This window comes from Dreissena polymorpha, chromosome 11 (genome assembly GCF_020536995.1).
Source record: "Dreissena polymorpha isolate Duluth1 chromosome 11, UMN_Dpol_1.0, whole genome shotgun sequence".
NCBI lineage: Eukaryota > Metazoa > Mollusca > Bivalvia > Myida > Dreissenidae > Dreissena > Dreissena polymorpha.
This window is the reverse complement of record NC_068365.1, coordinates 54,287,283-54,307,282: the sequence shown is the minus strand read 5'-3', so window position 1 is coordinate 54,307,282 and position 20,000 is coordinate 54,287,283. Positions and strand designations below refer to the sequence as shown.

Here is a 20,000-nt window from a genome sequence, read left to right as displayed (position 1 = left end):
GGTGATCTTATTGTCTCCATCCAGTCCGAGTCCAACCTTTCCCACTACACGCTACGGATTTTTGAAGTTAGATTTGTAAGTGCTGTAATCCGAACTAAACATTTATACTTGATATTTTAATCAGAAGTGATTCCCGTTTACGTTATGCATTATTTTCTATTTAAGCAAATTGTTCAATATTCTATAGTTACGTGATTTCTTACACATATACATAAATTATCGGAATACTAAAATCTTGTTCAAGGCGAGCTTAACTACAATATGTTTCATCATTATGAAGCAATTAATTATTTACCACTAAACAGGAAAAACAAATCACGAAAGGTAAAACAATTTCATTACCTGCAATGGCCTGATTTTGGGTGTCCGCAACAGTATTGGCCTTTGATCAATTTTATCACGTTAGTCCGCCAATATTGGCCTCGATTTCCAAATGGACCCCTTCTGGTCCATTGCAGGTATTGGAACTGTGTATTGAATGGTCATTGACTTATCAGTAGTAGTTTGATATATTCCCTGTAGTTGTTGTGCGTCCATAGCCATTGTATTGTTAGTTAAACCACTGTAGATGCATGACTATTTTTAACTGCCCCATCTCCGACTAAATGTGTTTACAGTCTAACGTTTTTTAATTAATTGCTTGTGTTCCTGTTCTTTATATAATCGTGTTAGCTAAACATTATTTAAACGTTAAATTATGATTGGGAAAAACTATTGAATCGATAATGTACTTATCGTGTCTATCATATATATGTTATCTGTCCCAACATTCATGATACGTACCACATCCAATACGCACCATCTATCCGTCAAAACTTGATTGATAAGTAAACCATTAGACGCACGTGTCCGTTCCATTTCATAGAAAAAAGAATGCCGCACTGTAAAACACTTTTGCTACTTGAATTTTCCCGATATGGGATGCCCAGAAGACCCAAAGATGCTTCTAGATTTTGTGAAGACTGTCCGAGAACACAAAGTTAAGCCTGGAAATGATAATGCCACTGTTGTGCATTGCAGGTATGCATGATAACACACTTTTGTAGTTATCCTCCTCGATGTATCGTTTATATACACGCCCGTTCATTTAATGTTTTGCAAATAATAAACGATGCTTGCACACGCATGTCGTTGTAAGCTTTATATAATATTAAAAAGTATGTTAAAATTGTATAAATATCATCGCTCCTTTCCAATTTAAAAGTAAATATAACTTTTACAAAATTTGTTATGTCTATAAGTCCAAAGCCGAAGGCTGAGGCTGGCTATCTGCTAGCAGGCTGACTGGGAGGTCAGAATAGACCGTGTTATATTCGTTCCTCTATGACATAATTATGTATACGATACACATTTATCTTTACACAATAAATACTAATATTTCAACATTATTTATAAGTAGTATCCTATACACATTAAAGATTCATTGCTGTAAAGAGACAAATATTTTTTTTAGGATGAGTACACTAGTTTTTGCCATTTACTGAGATTCACTTTTTGTTTTGGTTCGCGTTTTTTTATAACAAAACCAAATGCGTGTGTACAATACGTACGTGCTGTTCAATACAATAGCATTAAGATAACCATACGCACACAAACAACATTATTTATCTGCAAGTGCTGGGGTTGGGTGGACCGGAACCTACATTGCCGTTGATCATCTTCTTCAACACATTCGTGACCATGACGACGTAGATATCTATCAAATAGTTCTGGACATGAGGGAACACCGGTGCAACATGGTGCAGACTGAGGTTTGTCGATGTAATACACGAACTTTGTGCAACAATGAAAACGAAAAACAGCTTTATTTCATATAAAGTTTTACAGACGTATGATTTGTTATATTAGGAATAAGATAATTTTAAATGAGAATAAACATTTGAAGTAACTCTAATGAATATGTTTGCGGCTCTTTAATAACATCAGATTTTAATATCGCGATCAAAAGTTCAGCATTAAAACGTTCAAGTCGTTTGTAGAAGTATCCATAAAATATGCATAATTATAATATAGAATATAATAGGTAAGTGTTGAACACAGAAACGTTTAACTAACAATGGTAAGAAATGTGAACATTGAGCTTTGATGAATGTTTCAGTTGTTCTTGCCAAGCTTATAAACTTACATGTATCAGAAACTTACCATTGTTTTAAATGACAGTTTCTTGAATAATCATTGTTTTAAATTAAAATAATTGAAAACACTTAATCCATTACATAAAGCCATAGACAAAAATGAATTAATTATACTGCCATATACGTATTAATATCATTAAAGCTAAAAAGGTACGTTAATGACAAGGGGATTTATCTCGATAATGCATCGTCCGCTACAGAGATGAAATGATGAAACATCATATACAAATATTCTTCTTTGCAGGACCAGTATGTATACATCCATGAATGTCTGAAAGCGTTCATAACAACGGACGATGAGACCGAGTACGAAGAGGTGGAGGAGCGTAAGTCAAAATACAGGAAACAATAAGGCTCATGAGATCTTCCAATAAACAACGTTAGATGCATTTATGCTACCATACAATTTGTGAAGAAGTGTACTTGCTAAACACCAAATTTTATATTTTGAAAATATAACATATTCCATGTTTTTCCTTTCAGTCCTTCTACTACGGTTTTTATAGAAAAAAAATATAATTAAGAAAAAGTAAAGAACAATGAGGGCATTTTAGTAATCGACCAGAAAGACCTAAAACGTATAGCGGAACGAAGCCTTATGCTCAATTAGTGACCGATACTCAAGTTGAAAAAACAACAACTATTTTTGTAACAACTATGTTGATTTAAGGCCTTTTACTATTAATAAACAGACGACAGAACTTATTTATGTAAAGTTTAATATTCATAAATAAAATAGTTCTTGATAACTAAAGATTCAGTCGTTACCTATGTGTGTTGTAAGATCATTAATAAGACATTAACATGGGAGAAATTCTCGTTTCTTTCAGTTTTAATACAACAAAAGGACAATACAAGTAAAACAACTTTTAACATAAACTTTATAGTATTTCGGGTCACCGCCTTGGAACGAACATTACAAAAAAAATGGAGGATTGAACCGTTGTAAAGGTTTTACAAAAACACGAATACATATAAACAACGTCAAAAATAAACACTAGATCAACTTTATCAACAGTTCAAGCTTCTTAATTTTTGGGAAGCATATAGTTGCCAGTGTCTCCTTCCTACCTTACTTCCTTCCTTCCGTCACACTTTTGTTACATTTTTTCATAGCGCCTTCAATATTTTACCGATCTCTTACATATTTGGCATGTTGGTACCTAGCATGGACCTCTACCTTTTGATAAAATTTGCGGTCACTGGGGCAGAGGTCAAGGTCACCGAGGCTAATAATAGATTTTCTCAAGGTAAAACTTTGGTTACATTTTCTCATAGCGCCTTATATATTTGACCGATCTATTATATATTTGGCATGTAGGTACCTTGCATGGTCCTCTACCTTTGATGAGGTTTGAGCTCACTGGGGTCATTCCGGACACTGATAGGATATTTATTCTGGGGCACTTCAACAAGGTAGTCCTAAATGGTCAGAAGTTTTCTACATTTCGAAACCTGATTCCAAGTCAAACGTGTAGACAGGCAGTGTTTTAGACACGGTATTTTACAACAGACAGGATCAGGTTCAGCCCGTGTACTTTAGTGACCATAGTGTTATTTGGGTTGGAGTTCCATTTTTAAGAAAAGAGTGAGTGTATACTATTATTGTCATTAATTATCATTAATACCTGTTTACTTTATTATGAACATAAGGGGAGTACCCATATTTATAAGGGGAGACACAATATATTGCGTATAACATTATATGGATGATTAAGGTACAGGAAGATCCACACATATATATATATATATATATATATATATATAAAGAAAATGTTTTAATTCAAGACGATTTATTAGTTTTCTTACTGTTCCATTTTAACACAGCTTGGAACCAGTACATATTCCGTTGATTTTGTGTACATGTTCATATTTCACGCATACACTTTTTATGTCGTATAAAAATACTAAATACATGATTGCCACTTAAATACAACTTACTTTTAAATATGTTAGTCACTTTCTGAACACGGGCATAATTTATTAAGTGTATAACGTTGATTGTTTGTTTCTCCGAGGACAAAAAAAGTTCCTCTGGATGACGATAAATTTAATTTACATGAACATGTTTGATAATTTAATGATACTTTTGAATACAGTACTATAACTAAAAAGAGGAATGTATATTTGTTTCTATGTTCTCATAAGTCAAATCAACTTCAACATGTTTTTGTACTGATTTTCAGCTGTTTACCAGAACACAAAATTTGGTGGTGACAGTACCTACGAAAACACGGCATTTCAGAAAGACTAGTGTGATACATGTGGCATAGCTCTGTCATACACACACACGCATATTTGATAAACCAAATTTAGATAGATGATCTTGCTTCTAATGGCGTATATAAGGCACATATGAGATATCGATTCAGTTGTTTATCATGCTTTCTGTTGTATGAATGCTGTATTGTTATAATTGCATTTCGAACCGTTGCATTTATCTAACTATTTGCATATGGGTTGAGGTATTTCACCTTCGATAGTATGATCATATGGAAATATATGTATATATGTATGTTTCGATTATAAGAATGTTAAGTGTTAACAAATATTAAAATTGGTAACTATTAAAGAGCTAAAATTGAAACTGAACTGAACTAAAAAAATCAAATGTGTACATGCATATTATAGCAACTACATAATATTATATATGCAAAGTAAACAATCATTGATTATGAGTATTATCTAAATACTTATATAAAAATATATTCAACCGCGGTATTTGTTATGCATTATATTGTGCGACTATGTATTGTTCCATATGTAAACATTTTTAAAAACTTGTTCTCACTTATTTAATAATATATAAGTGACTGAAAAAAAAGTGTGAAAGTGAAATGAAAGCTGTAATTAAACAAACAATGGCTCTTGTTTCATCGTACTCAGTTCAATTTAACATGAATAGTTATCGAGGAAGATAAAAATACAAAAACAATTGTAAACAAAATATAGTAAGTGAAAAGGAACATTCTGGTCATGAGTGATAAACAAAAAATTAAGACACTATTCATTTCAACAAGTGCATATGTTCCTATTACTATCTCTATTGTATATAATTCTTTGTGTGTTGTCGTGGATGATAGTTAAACTACCTTGATTGCGCAATTGAGTTTTCGAAACAAAAATTGGGTGAGATTTATCAAATATATCTTTTAGTGAATATGATAAATGATGTTTTTGCAGCTGCATATATGTTTTATAAGTTCTCTATTCCACCTAAATGTAATTGGACATCGATGCTTATTTTGTATTAAATATTCGCTTTTGTTTACCCCCCCCCCCCAAAAAAAAAAATACTATAGACATAAAAACTCATATATTGCGTTAAGGTATACTATTTAATTGTTTGCTTTTACGAGAACTGATATTGATGCAAACTTCTTACATAGTTTTAATTTTATAGATTGTGCATTTTGATTATTAACTATTGATATTGCTGTTTTATTTATCTAGCGGCATAATTTGCAAGCACATCTAACCCTGAATATAAACTGTAATCAAGAGTTCTTTAACTTAAATATAAATATTAATTGTGTGTTTACTTTTCCCACAATTAACAAAACATCGGTGTTTTATGTTTCACGAGCATGCATGTTTATATATGTTTTATATATCATGATATGATTTGCTTATTTTAATTTTATTTGTATCTATATTAAAATGTTAAGTCATTTCCTCCAAATAATTTTGTTTCTAAACTATGATGTGTATGAAAAAGCCTCTTATATTGAAAACATTTTTTTTATTTATTGTTTTCCTTCGATTATTTTATTTAACAAAAAAAACATACGTTCCTTTGTATTCTTTTCACAACTGACAATATCTGCTCATTGCAATGTATGCTTGCTACTTTTTTTCTTTTGATTTTTATATATTGATGTAAAACGCTTCTTTAATATTCCCGTTCAAACATAAAGGTCCAATAATGGGAACAAACGAACGGACGGAGGGCCGCGGTCGGCAGGGCTGGCGGCGGTAAATATACGTCTGCAACATAAAGTTCTTTTTCCAGAATTTCCAAATAATTTTCCATAAGCGCTCATTATTTCGAGAGGGAGTGACTATAACTAGGTCCCTAAGTTTCAAGTCTAGGTCAATATTGAAGGTTATTTCTCTAATTAATGAATTTCGTTCTTGATACTCTTTCCGGAGGTTACATATTCGTCCATGGATGTATTTCCATATAAATTGCCATACGTGATTAGCATGATGATATGGAGTGTAGAAAGTACATAAAGGTTAAATGTTACAACACAGTATTGGTCAACTTGAGAAATTCGATTTTGCAGTCCTTACATGCATATTAAGTACCGCGTATTTCCACCAAGTCGCTTTGTCAAATGGCAATGTCCTTTTTATGCCCCCGGATCGAAACATCGGGGGTATATTGTTTTTGGCCTGTCTGTCTATCTGTCTGTCTGTCATTGTGTCAGTCAGTCATTGTATGTGTGTGTCACAAAACTTTAACCTTGGTTATACTTCTATAACTTTTGCAATATTGAAGATAGCAACTTCATATTTGGCATGCATGTGTATCTCATAGAGCTGCACATTTTGAGTGGTGAAAAGTCAAGGTCAATGTCATCCTTTAATGTCAAAGGTCAAATATCATTGCATTTTTCGTTCCTAAAACTTTAACCTTCGTTAAAGTTTGGTCATAACTTTTTTGAATATTGAAGATAGCAACTTGATATTTGGCATGCATGTGAATCTCAAGGATCTGCACATTTTGAGTGGCTAAAGGTCAAGGTCATCGTTCAAGGTCAAAGGTCAAATGTATGGCTTCAAAGCGGCGCAATAGGGGGCAGTGTGTTTCTGACAAACACATCTCTTGTTTAAAGTAATAGAAATAAATTGAGAGTGTTTAAAATCTTAACATGATTGTTTTTGTAATAACGCTCGTATCTTTTTGACGATGGTATCATTATTGCTATTTATGAGAACAAAAATGTCCTTATAAAGATTTAACAACATTGTGTATTGGATACTGTTACACTGTAAGTGTCTACTGCGTCACATGTTCTTTACTAGAGCTGTCTTTATCACAATTCTAGTTCAACACGTGTTTGTACTATTGCACTGTAAGTATAAACTACGTCTCATGTTGTACTTTAATAGAGCTACCTTTATCACCATTGTATTTCAACATTGTGTTTTGATACTATTACACTGTCAGTAGCATGAATCAACAAGGGAGGCAACTCGTTACGTCACATTTCGGGTAGTGAACAAAAAGTGGTTCTTTATTACTTCGCTTTACATGGGTCTTAATAGCTTTTTAGAGCTCTTTTCTGGTTGGATCTAACAGTCCGAAATCACTCAATCAAGATAGTGAAATCACTAATTTGATAGAACATTCAATATCATGCTGCATGCAAGCTATTTACATCACAAAATTGTAAACCAAACAGTTTAGAGTATTTGTTTTCGAGATTATAGACAGTGCTCCTGACTGAAATCAAAGTGCTATTTCTTGATAATCATTTATTTATTGGTATACACCATGAAAGTGGTAGAATATTCATGGAAAACATAATAATTCTGATTAAATTTTGTGTCTGTCAAGATAGTCTGATTCCCCGTTGTCTAACGGAAATTGCAGATCGTACAGATATATTGACAGACAAAGGCCAAAGGATTGAATAGCCTTCACATTTCAAGTGTATCGGCCTTGTAATTGCCACTTAATAAAACGGGAAGAAAATATACATTTATCAACCAGTTATAGTCAGTAACATTAAAATCTTTGGATGCAGTCATTTTGTTTTTCGGAAACCGCGACATACTCTGTTTCAGAAACCGACGATCGGTAATTTCCGTAACCATTCGGAAAATTTCCCCAGACAAGATTGCGTTGATTTTCTTATGTTTTCCGCAAATATTCTACCACTTTCTTGTTGTATTCCAATAAGTAAATGATTTAAAAGTAATATAACCATAATTTTGGTCAGGAACTCTTTACATAATTCCTTAAAAAAGACGCCTCAAATATAGCGCATTAAATATTGGAAAAAAACCCACACATTTCAGTTTATCCTTCTTTTTTCGCTAGCTTCATAAATTTTTATAACTTCGACCACATACTTATTTTCAAAATTATGACACAAATATGATGAATCTTGAGTTATTTCTTTGTAATTAAGAAATTATAAAACATAATTTACTTTTTGGTAAATAAAATGTTTTTGTAGTTTGGAAAAAAAACTTTGTTAAATATTTTGCTAAAGTTGCTACACATGTCAAATAAAATACCAATAAATTTCAAAACAGTAACTTTAAATCAGTACGTTTGTCTTAATTAGTCTAAAACAATATTAATTTATTGATTTCTTGAAATAAATATTAAAAACATAAAATGTTTCCTAGAAAAATGATGACATTACAGATTGATTAGAAGATATTAATTAATCACGAAGTTGCTAGGGTGCCATCCTAGAATTGTCATGTTATTAAGGAAGTAGCTGATATGTCAATTACTTTGCTTTTATTTTGACATGAATTGTTTAATTAAATGTCTAACTTTTTTTGAAAATGTTTTCATTCAGTATAAAAAGTCAATGAACTCTGAAGAGTGACTGAATATACTAGAAAATAGGCTATATGCTTATTGAAAAAAAAACCTACTTAAACATCATTATCGATGTATTTTCTGATCAAAAGTGTTATTTATAGTTTGTAAAGAAGATACTTTTCAAGAATAAAAATCAGAATTATAAATATTTTGTAGAATATGTGAATTTTATCCAGTAGTCTCATAGTAACAGTTTTTTGTTAGAAAACCAATAGCATTATTTTAAAGTTTGCAACCCCTTGTTCCGAAAACATTCATAAAATATAATTTGCGGAGTAATTTATTAAAAAAACAAACAAAAAATGCTTTCTGAAACCCTTAATATTATTCCTGCATTCATTTGTCATCAATAACTTATGTTTAAAAAAATGAATTGTTCATGCTACTGTCAGTGTCTACTTCGTAACATGTTGTTCTTTAACAGAGCTGCATTATGCACCATTCTACTTAACACTGTTGATGATATTGTTAGCCTCTTCATAATCGTTCAAATACATAATCACACATCGTTTAAGCAACATTTATGTAGTAAATCGTGACTTTTTTACAAATGAGCCTTGTTCTGAGAAAACTGGGCTTAATGCATGTGCGTTAAGTGTCGTCCCAAATTAGCCTGTGCAGTCCGCACAGGCTAATCAGGGACGACACTTTCCGCCTAAACTTGATTTTCGGTAAGGAGGGACTTCCTTGAAACTAAAAATATCATAAAAGAGGAATGTGTCGTCCCTGATTAGCCTGTGCGGACTGCAAAGGCTAATCTGGGACGACACTTTACGCACATGCATTATGCCCAGATTTCACAGAGCAAGACACAAATCATTCGTATATGCATCATACCGGCCAGAAGAAGAGCAAAGGAATTGACATTATTCAAAACGTTTTTTTTACTTTATGCAAAGATTTATGGAAGTTGAAGAAGCCTCTGAAAGATGGAGATTCCTTTTAAGTAAATGCATAATGTGTATTCTTCAATCGTACCAAACGTATTTAACATGCATTATTTTGTACTTAGCACCAAACCTAGACATTATTGGCGTATTTTTTACAAACTAATTATTGTCATGGGATAAATGTATTCAACCTTTGTTTCAACTAATGCCACCTTAAAATAAATGAGCCGTGCTCTGTGAAAAGGGGGTTTCATGCATGTGCGTATATTGTCGTCCCAGATTAGCCTGTGCAGTTCGCACATGCCAATCAGTAACGACCCTTTCATCTTTTATGATTTTTTTCGTTTCAAGAAAGTCTCTCCTTAGCAAAAAATCAAGTTTAGGTGGAAAGTGTCGTCCTCGAGTAGCCTGTGCAGAATGCACAGGCTAATCAGGGACGACACTCTACGCACATAAATTATACCAGTTTTTCACAGAGCACAGATCAAATACAGTCGAAACCCGATGGCTCGAACTCGCTTGGCTCGAATTTCCGGTTGGCTCGAACTCTAATCAAATACATACATACATACATACATACATGTATAATTCTGAAAAGGACCGGGTCTTTACTATCTAGCCCTGTAGGATGCACTATCTAACCATGTCGGAATTATTTTGTTTAATAAGTGGATGCTTTACAATTGCATATTTAGGTGACATGATCAACTTATATTTGGGCCGTGCTCTGTAAAAAGGGATTTTAATGATTGCGGTGCTAATCAGGGACGACACTTTCCGCGTTTATGGTATGTTACGTTTACAGAAAGTCTCCTCTTGCAAAAAAAAACCTGTTTAGGCTGAAGGTGTCGTCCCTAATTAGCCTGTGCGGACTACACAGGCTAATCTGGGACGACACTTTACGCACATGCATTAAACCCCATTTTCACAGAGCACGGATAATTTGTGCAATTTACAGACACTTGAATAATACAGCTAAACATTGCTCAAACTAAGACAACTGAAAACGCGGGCTTTTTTGCCGTCTGCCTACTGGTTATTTGAAAGGCCAACGTAAACTCGGCAGAAGTCACAATGATTCATTGTCGTAAAATGCTATAATTTGTCAATCATGAAGTATTTGTTAAAACTTAGCGTTGTTGTATTATGCTTTTAGGCGTTCATTAATTTCCTTTTATTTTACATGAGCACACGTGCACATAACGCGGATAAATCATTTTATATAACAGGAAATTTTACATCACAACATGGCAAACCGTGTTAATTATTTACCTGTTTAAATAAGCAAATACCACGCTAGAAGCATAATTGAAGTACTAGTGGACAAACAATTTGGAACTATGCTGCGCACTTGTTCCGATACCGTAAATATGAGATTGTGAATTTATAATCTCGTCGTCAAACAAGAGCCTTAGTCCTATGCCTAATGATACAAAGTATATCTATAACGATAGTTGAAGATACAATGGTGCTGATTGACGGTTACTTGTCAGGTTAACACAACATTATTTCAATTGAATATCAGCTACTATGTTCATGCAATTAACCGATTTTAACAAATCTTTAGAGCAGTAGCATCAGTTAACATTTGATTTGCAAGTGCAACACGATCACATTTAATTCTAGCATTTCAAAAAAGAAATCCGTTTCAACGCTACTATCTTAACTATCATGCCAAGTCCACAACCTAACAACAAAATATATTTCGCATCGCAGAAGGTGGCTGCAATTTTGGCTCAACTAGGCTTTTGATGAACCATGATACGTCCGTAAATGCGTCCGTCAAAATATTATCCTACTCTGATTGGAAGAATTCGACGAAACAGTACACATATGTATTAATTAATGTTGCTTGTGTGCTCCGCTATGACAATTGTTTGTTTTCATCGTTCCGGTCTGTTGATAAATTAGATCAAGGGGCCCAAAAAGGTGTTAAAAAAGAACAATCTTATAATTGTATCTTAAACCGCTAGTAGCACTGGTTTAATATATGGCATGCAGCATTTTATTGTGGTAATCTTCGTGTGTTTGAACAATGCCCTTGGGTAAAAACTATTCCCGTTGCGCGGCTTACCACTTTTCATAGACTTATATAGGGATTACATTTAAATATCTAATTTGAAACCGAAAAGACAAAGCCTTAGTATTTGGTATGAAGCATCAGCGAAAGGTCGTCTACACAGTTTGTTCAAACTATTTCTCTTGGGTCAGAATTGCTCTCGCCCCAGGTAACAGTTTTGCGTTAGCTATTTAGAGAAAGTCGTTCAAGTCTTATCGTATTAAACCGCGATGCCCCTGGCTTTGATATTTATCATGTGATATCATCTGGAGGCCATTTACGAAGTTTGTTCAAATTTGAATCTGAGGTAAAACTGGCGTCACCTCGGGCGTACCCAGTTTTAAATGGACTTTTAAATGGAAACCTTAAAAAAATGTTCTTGTCTGAAAAAGCATAGCACACTTTTTTAATATATGGCATTAAGCATCATCTAGAGGTTCTTTATGAAATTAGTTTAAATAATGTCCTTTGTGTTAAAACTATACCCGCATATGAGTCACTTGGTTGACATTGACATACATAGGACAAATCTTGAAGATGTCCTCTACTATGTTATTCAAATCATGCCTCTCGGGTGAATGCTGACCATGCCCCAGGGCTCACATTTGACATTTGAACAAAAAACAACAACACAACAAACAATTAACCCTTCTAGAAAATCAAATAGGCCTAGAGTTTAGATCATAGCTCCGGGGTCAAAACTATACCATGATTCATACAGACTTATACATATAAAAACTTTTTTAAATTCTTAACTAAAATGACACGACTCAGAGTTTCGCAAGTAATGCCCCTTTAGTCAAAGTTGCCCCAAACTGGGTGTCTTGAGTATGTACCTGTGAGATTTTTAGGTTATCGTTCAATGATCATCATGGTCTTCTCATTAATTATTACTATGATAAATCCAAAGATTTAAAAAGTAATTTATTATATTTCACATTGTTCCAAAATTGTGTGCGTGCCTGAATGCGTGACATGATGGCATCATAAGTATTATTCTCTTCATACGAATTCCGCATAAGGAGTTATTTTGGAGATATTATTGTAATTGTGTTTAAAACGTATGTAAATGCATTTTAAAGTTCTTTGTGGCATAGAAGAACATAAATAATACGCTAGTAAAATGTTCAAAACATGTTCCTATGTTGATTCCAGTGTCATATAGAGTATAATACGGAAAGCGTATTTTTTTGGATTCCAATTGATTTCATGTTGTGTTGTTATTCCATTCACATATATTTTAAATAGTTTTTTTTTTAACTCTTTCAGTGCTGGAACCAAATTTTGAAGGCCTTTGCAAACAGTTTGGATCCAGATGAGACGCCACAGAACGTGGCGTCTCATCAGGATCCAAACTGTTTGCTATTCTGATAGTATTCTTCGAATAAATCGAAGAAAATGCTAATTTTAGAAATTTTGCAGACGACATTTTAGCAGACGACAAATTTCCCAGCATGCAAAGGGTTAAGGGCAGGAGGAGAAGATTGAGAAGCGACTACCCAAGCATGAAAAATTGTTAAAGTAAACTTAAACAAGCATATTTGTAAATAAATTAACACTACTGAAATTCAGCGCGTTTGAACATTTCGTTTATATTTTCCTGTAGCTATTCATAACAATAGCGATTTCAAAGCTATCTTGCCTTATATCATGTAACATATTTTCTTCCTCATACGCCTTTGTTTGCTAGCGTCCAAGGATCTTGTGATTCAAGCTTCCTTGTGGGCTATCACTTAATATTGATGAATCTTTAATATAAGGTTTGCGCATGTAATAAACTTTACAAATATTTGATAGCAATCGCAAATTGTTGATTATGCGCGTTGTAAAAGGGGGTATATTGTAACTCAATAGAGGATCCGCTTTCAGAGTGTGAGCTGTTTGGATATTATTATGAGGTAAATAACTGAATGTGATATTTTCATGATTTTTATGTCCCCCAGTCTATACTGGGGGACACATTGTTTTTGCCCTGTCTGTTTGATTGTTGTTTGTTGGTTTGTTTGTTTGCGTCAAACTTTAACATTGGCCATAACTTTTGCAATATTGAAGATAGCAACTTGTTATTTGGCATGCTTGTGTATCTCATGGAGCTGCACATTTTGAGTGGTGAAAGGTCAAGGTCAAGGCCATCCTTCAAGGTCAAAGGTCAAATATATGGGGGGGGACATAGTGTTTCACAAACACATCTTGTTTTAAATAGTTTTTGTCATCAGGCAATCCCATCTATTACCCTTAAACTTTCATCTATCACAGCGACAGACTAAATCAATTGCTAGTATGTTAAAAAAACCTTATTAAGAATGTGCTGCGTGAAGGATGTGGGATCTTGATCAATGTATTTTATAACTTTTAAGACAAGAGTTTGTCATATTACAAACGTCGCTTAGCTTTTCGACATAGACAAAAAGATGATAAAAGTCGAGTTATGATTAATTAAATGCAAGTTTCAGTTAATCACGATTGGCGCCGGAGTGAAATAGTGGTCTTATGTTGGAATTGTTGTGATGATCCTATCATATGAGTCGTGTTCTGAGAAAACTGGGTTTAATGCATGTGCGTAAAGTGTCGTCCCAGATTAGCCTGTGCAGTCCGCACAGTCTAATCAGGGACGACACTTTCCGCTTTTATGATATTTTTCGTTTAAATGAAGTCTCTTCTTAGCAAAAATCCAATTTAGGCGGAAAGTGTCGTCCCTGATTAGCCTGTGCGGACTGCACAGGCTAATCTGGGACGACACTTTACGCACATGCATTAAGCCCAATTTTCTCAGAACACGACTCATATATTACCAGATATTGACATCAATCTTGGCAATAGTGCAAATCGTGGACATGTTTTAAAAGGCTTCGACTCACGTTGACGATAAGTCGATCACGTCTTCTTGTGATTTGAAGTTATAGGTATACATTGGACACATAATAGAGAGGGCTTGTACGAGAGTAACTTGATGACTTATGTGTCTTTACACGAGCCGTCGTGCTGGTTTTTGCAACCTATTCGGCTTAGCTATTTCAGCTGAATCCTCGCCGTAAACGTTTTTTTTTTTCTCCAGTTTTTGGCATTGTTACACATCATGATAAACGACTGAAGCCATGTGAACACAATGAGTCTGACTCACGATGCATGCACAAATTAACGAATGTACGGTACGTTAACTTTGAAGTGACCACGCGTCAAAACTAAAGATTTTTTCGCGTACTTTCAAATTTCACCAAAGACATACGTTTGACTTTTAGAGAACCAAAAAGCGTAAATCGGGTCTGTCTGCCGCGTCTGACGCAATGGACGTTGACAAAGGCTTGTAGACTAAACGCAGTTGAAAGTCAATCTGTGTCTACAGTATTAAGGTCCAGTCTTGACTGGAGATCAGACCGTTTCAGATCTATGAGCCTGACATCTCAGGGAAAGAAGATCGGTGTGTCGAGTCCATTCGTCAGTGTAGGGTCGCACAACAGTGGAGCACACAAATTACAAATCACATTGTTATCGTCCGCTAACATTGTTTAGCCCAAGAGGTGACACCAACTTAAATGATTGCCGTATGCTTTAAATAAGAGACATACTAAGTAAAAAAAACCGTAAAAAATCCCATCAAAATAATAAAGCTGTCAGTATTTTTGACGTCGTTAATTAACAATGACGATTATCTCTGAAATATATTAGAAGTGTAAAGGCTACCGCGGAAAGCTCATAAAACTCCGGCACTCATCGACATCAATATGGTAACCGGCGAATTGTAAACATACAGACATTTTGAAAGGCCTGTTAATAGGCAATACCAACAAGTTTTAAGATTACTTCAAATCTTTTATCAATAGGAATTTGTTATTTATATATTTCGATAACTATGTCAACGCAATGCTTAGAAAAATACCCACACCAGATTCAGTATCTTTAACACGGGGCCTATACCACGTGACTTTTAAAGATCTGTGTTGGGAGAATAAAGCGCGACCCAGTTAACAATTTTTAGGATCTCTTTTTAAATATTTCACCATTTGTAATGGGATAAAGTGGAGAGCTCGCTCATTCGTGAGAGTTTTCTATAAGTATAATTTTCTTTTTAAACAAATAAGTATTTGTTCAGTAAAGTGCAACCGCGCGTTTGTAATATGAAATCCCCACACTGATCCGACATTTTTCTAACCGTTCAAACGCGCGGTTGCACTGTACTGAAAAAAAAATTACTTGTTTAAAAAGATCATGAAACAACAAAACACACCATGATCATTTTGTATTTCAGGAGAAAGCAGTTCAGACCATTTTGTGACCGTCGTTAAATTACACAATGAAAAACAAAGTAATTTTCAAGGTATACATATAAGACGCTTGTACTATATATGCGTCTATTTCCTATGTGGCATGAACAGCACAGGTAAATCCGTTCAATTTATCACATACCCTGCTGATGAAAAGAAAACAGCAGACATATCAAAGTCATAATTGTAACGTTATTTAGTTCATTTATCACATTATATTATTGTTAAGAGGTTATGCATGCAAACACATACACCATGTATAATACTAAATCTTTTCATTTCAGGTAGTTCTCATTGTTTCAACGTTTATGTTCGGTGAACATACGACATATGGACAATGTAAGATATTAAATTTAATCTACTAAGTAACGATGGAAATGAAAAAACAAACACAAGTCTATTATGTAAATAATTTTCTTTTGAAAGATGTACAAGCCAGTCTATTTTAAATAATTATATACGGTTTTCGCTCGTTCTTAATCATATAAGTCGCTATGTGTGGATGCGAGTTCATATAAAAACAATTGATAATTCGATAAAGCTTATATCATATTTGAAAAAGTGTATTGTTACATTATATTAATTAGTATACATAGATACAATTTATAAGGACACTCTTATAGATTCTAGTAATCTCTGCAAAAAATAATAGAACAGCTAAGAAACATCTCGGCTTTGCCCTAAAACATCAAGAAGAGCACAGCAGATGATTTTCTGTTTTGGAGGTTACATATCGACAAATGAAGGCGACATAGCATATGCGTCTGATTTACAAATATAAGGTCGAGTTGTTAGTTAAGGACATTAAAACACCGATACAACACACGAATGTTTAAAGTATTAGGCGTATCTATAAATGTGCAAAATTAACAAAATAAACAAGTTAAAGCGGTCGCATTTCACAAGAGTCTGTATTTTTCGTCCTGGTTATACTTAAACGGGAAGAAAATCAAACATCACATTTAGATTTACGAAAGTTTGTACTGGCTTACGTACAAATCTTTGCCTGATTGATTTGAAAAGTCATTTATAAATAATCAAATGCAGAAATAGGCAATTTATGGTTGGATTGCCTTTGACCGTCTTTATGCGGTGACCCAAGCGCTTTATATTTAATGTTTTATTGTAACTTATGTCTTGTATTGCATAAGCAATGAATTATTGGTATTTAATTAATGTACCCGTAATAATACTTTTTTTTGATGCCGACTGATGTCGGCATTAATCGTCAAATGTATACAAGTTTCGGCCTCAAGTCAAATCAAGTCAAGTAATATTTATTTATAAAGTCGGGTATATAATACATTTTAACACAAGCACTAAAGAGCTTTTAAAGCCGACGTATAAACTAAACATTAACATGATAACAACATAGCACATACAATTACATTACTTAGAATAAATTATTAAAATGTTAAGCATGACAAAATGAACAATACATGTCAACACGATGTTGGATATCACAATCATACTAATTATTTATCAAACCAATCAATTATTTAATTAATTAGTTAATTAGACAATCATACAATCATCCAAGCAATCGGCTAAAATTGAAACTACTCAAGTACAGATACCTGTAGATACAGATTATGAACACCATAATTATTATTATACCAGAATAATATATTAAATAAACTGACTAAAGTTATTAAGCATGGATATTTAAAGACGTTTAGCACACAGAGGTTATATATCACTAATTGCAATGTGTATTCTATAGTATGAAAATAAAGCAATTAGACCCATATAGTATTTTATCATCCTCTGGAGAGGGAGGAGGCTAAATTATAACAAGTTACATATATGCATATCACATTATAGCATTAGCTTGAACGAACTTGGTAAGAAATAACTTGAAATAAATAAAACTCAAATACATGGCATTGCAGAATAGGATTGGCTACCTAGCAGAAACATTGTCTACATACATATTAACAAACATGCATAACAGCCCGGCAGAAGCTGCATCTCTACACTTGATATCCTGAAGTCAATCAGAGCACCTCCCTGGGCAATACTAGACCTCCCAGGGATGCCGGGGGCACTCCCCATCCCAAAGCACTGCCAGTACAATGGCGGGGGGGGGGGGGCAGGGGTTGTGAGTGTCCCTGATCCCAAACATGTCATACAAGGAAAGGGTACGAAACCATTCACTCTCCCCGACAAGCCTACCAGGTCGGGTAGAGACATAGCCCCTGCAAAAAAGCTAACCAGAAGGAAGCGAAACATATGGATACATGCAAGAAAATAATTGCAAACTAATAGAAAACGAAGGGAAAAAAGACACAAAGTAAATGAAACAAAAATTAAAAGCATACAGAGAATAGGGTAACATTATAGTATATAGTATTGTACCCGGCCAGCCAGCATGTCAACGCTCCCTACCGGGCACACGCAGAACAGCTGCAATCGGGTCCATTCCATTGGTCGATCATGGATTTGAACTGGTTATAAGACGAGCACTGTCTGAATGTGTCCGGCAGAGAGTTCCGCATAATGGCTGCAGAGTAACGGAAATAATTCCGTAAATAATAAAACCTTTCAGTTCTAGGTCTAGGCAGTTCCACAAAGTTAGTTTACGTAAAATTATATTTAGAGTCTTTAAATGTAACAAGATCATGTAGATAACTGGGTCCCTTTTTGTTTAATATTTTAAAGGTCTCTAAAGCCACACTTATCATTCTTCTAACTTTAAAAGATGGGAGCCTAGTTGCAAATGTGAGAAAACCATGTGTGTATATTCTCATTTAATACATGGATTAATGAAGTGTTATTTTGTGCTGATTCAACAGTGTATTTAGAGTTTAAATACACCACGGTAGTAAATTCATTATATGTGCTTCAAGATTGAGTGATTTTTATACCTCTCAATAATACAGATGTTCAATAATTCATATCAAACTAGGTCACTTAATATCTAATAACTGGCTTATTTCACGGTAAACATTTATAATATTTGGTACGACACACCTTGAAACGATACAGATGAGATCGTGGAAATTGTACAATTTATTTTGTCATAAATGTTTTACAAATACACTACCTTAAACAAAAGACTAGCGGACAAGAATTAAACTTCTGAAATCGTGGCTAAAGGTTTCAGAATTTCTATATGTAGATTTCGACTTATATGATTTGGGCTTGTAGATGCTGTGCTTAAACGAAGTTATGAGGTGAAAAGAAACTATGTATTTGTATTAATTTGGATTGTTTTTTTTATCAAATAAGGATTGGTAAATAGTCTATACTTAGATAGAAGTATCAATATAAATTAGTACATGTTCAAGCTCAGTGTTTACATTTTATTTAAAAGCGCCCAAAAGAACGCACACATGCTATTGAAATCGTGTTGTACCAACGAAATTTGTAACAGAACCTTTTGAATAACATACGAATATATTCGTTAGAAAACCATACAGGGAGTTTTATTTAGGTTTGGATAAAACGTAAGTTCATCAAAAAGATCATAAAACATGTATGTAAGGTATTAAGCATAGATGTATACCATTCGGTTATACATAAAGACGAGCACACGACTGAAATACCATATTGTACGTGCAGGCAGGCGAGGCCACGGTTTGTATACCAATGGCATACGAGTGCTAATCTATTATAGGATTGTTCATCAATGTAAAAAATCATAAATTATACACATATTGTATTATTCGAATTAGATTTTGCTTGCATCGGTAGCGTTTATCGTTACGTTTAAGAGCGCGAGCGTTCATGTCATTAGAAGACTGACTTTGTGAGCCGTAAGGTGTAAATATGTTTTCCTTAGCCCTTTGGGATTATTTGTGTGACATAGTCTTTGAGACTCATAATAAACATACACAACTCCTTTCTCCATGTTCATCACTGTTTATTTCTATTGAGTTAATTTCAACAGAACGTTTTTCATTGTTCGTAAAATGTTCTTAACTATACGTTTAATGTATCGGCCATTGGCCCCATGACAAAGAAAAATTGTGTGATCGTTATGTCCGGCCGTGTGCGTCGTTCCGCCTTTTTCTATTGAAGAACAGAGTATTATTATAGATTGGAACACCCAATGCTGATGTGTACAATGCAGAACACGTG

At 34.0% G+C, this 20,000-nt stretch overlaps 1 protein-coding gene and 1 long non-coding RNA gene across 2 annotated transcripts in view; both read left to right on the top strand.

The window, feature by feature from the left end:
* Window positions 1–4,389, top strand: part of LOC127849851 (receptor-type tyrosine-protein phosphatase O-like) — an 8,697-nt gene extending 4,308 nt beyond the window's left edge. Inside the window, exons 5-9 of the mRNA XM_052382602.1 lie at window positions 1–75; window positions 866–1,020; window positions 1,616–1,751; window positions 2,380–2,461; window positions 4,322–4,389. The exon at window positions 1–75 is cut by the window's left edge and continues 48 nt beyond it. Of these exons, the coding sequence (XP_052238562.1) occupies window positions 1–75; window positions 866–1,020; window positions 1,616–1,751; window positions 2,380–2,461; window positions 4,322–4,389 (516 nt within the window). The remainder of the gene's footprint in view (window positions 76–865; window positions 1,021–1,615; window positions 1,752–2,379; window positions 2,462–4,321) is intronic.
* Window positions 4,390–13,331: 8,942 nt separating this feature from the next.
* On the top strand, window positions 13,332–16,256 carry LOC127851773 (uncharacterized). The gene is made up of 3 exons (XR_008035936.1): window positions 13,332–13,553; window positions 15,902–15,970; window positions 16,202–16,256. It is a non-coding gene; the product is annotated as an uncharacterized LOC127851773 (long non-coding RNA).
* The last annotated feature ends 3,744 nt before the right edge of the window (window positions 16,257–20,000 follow it).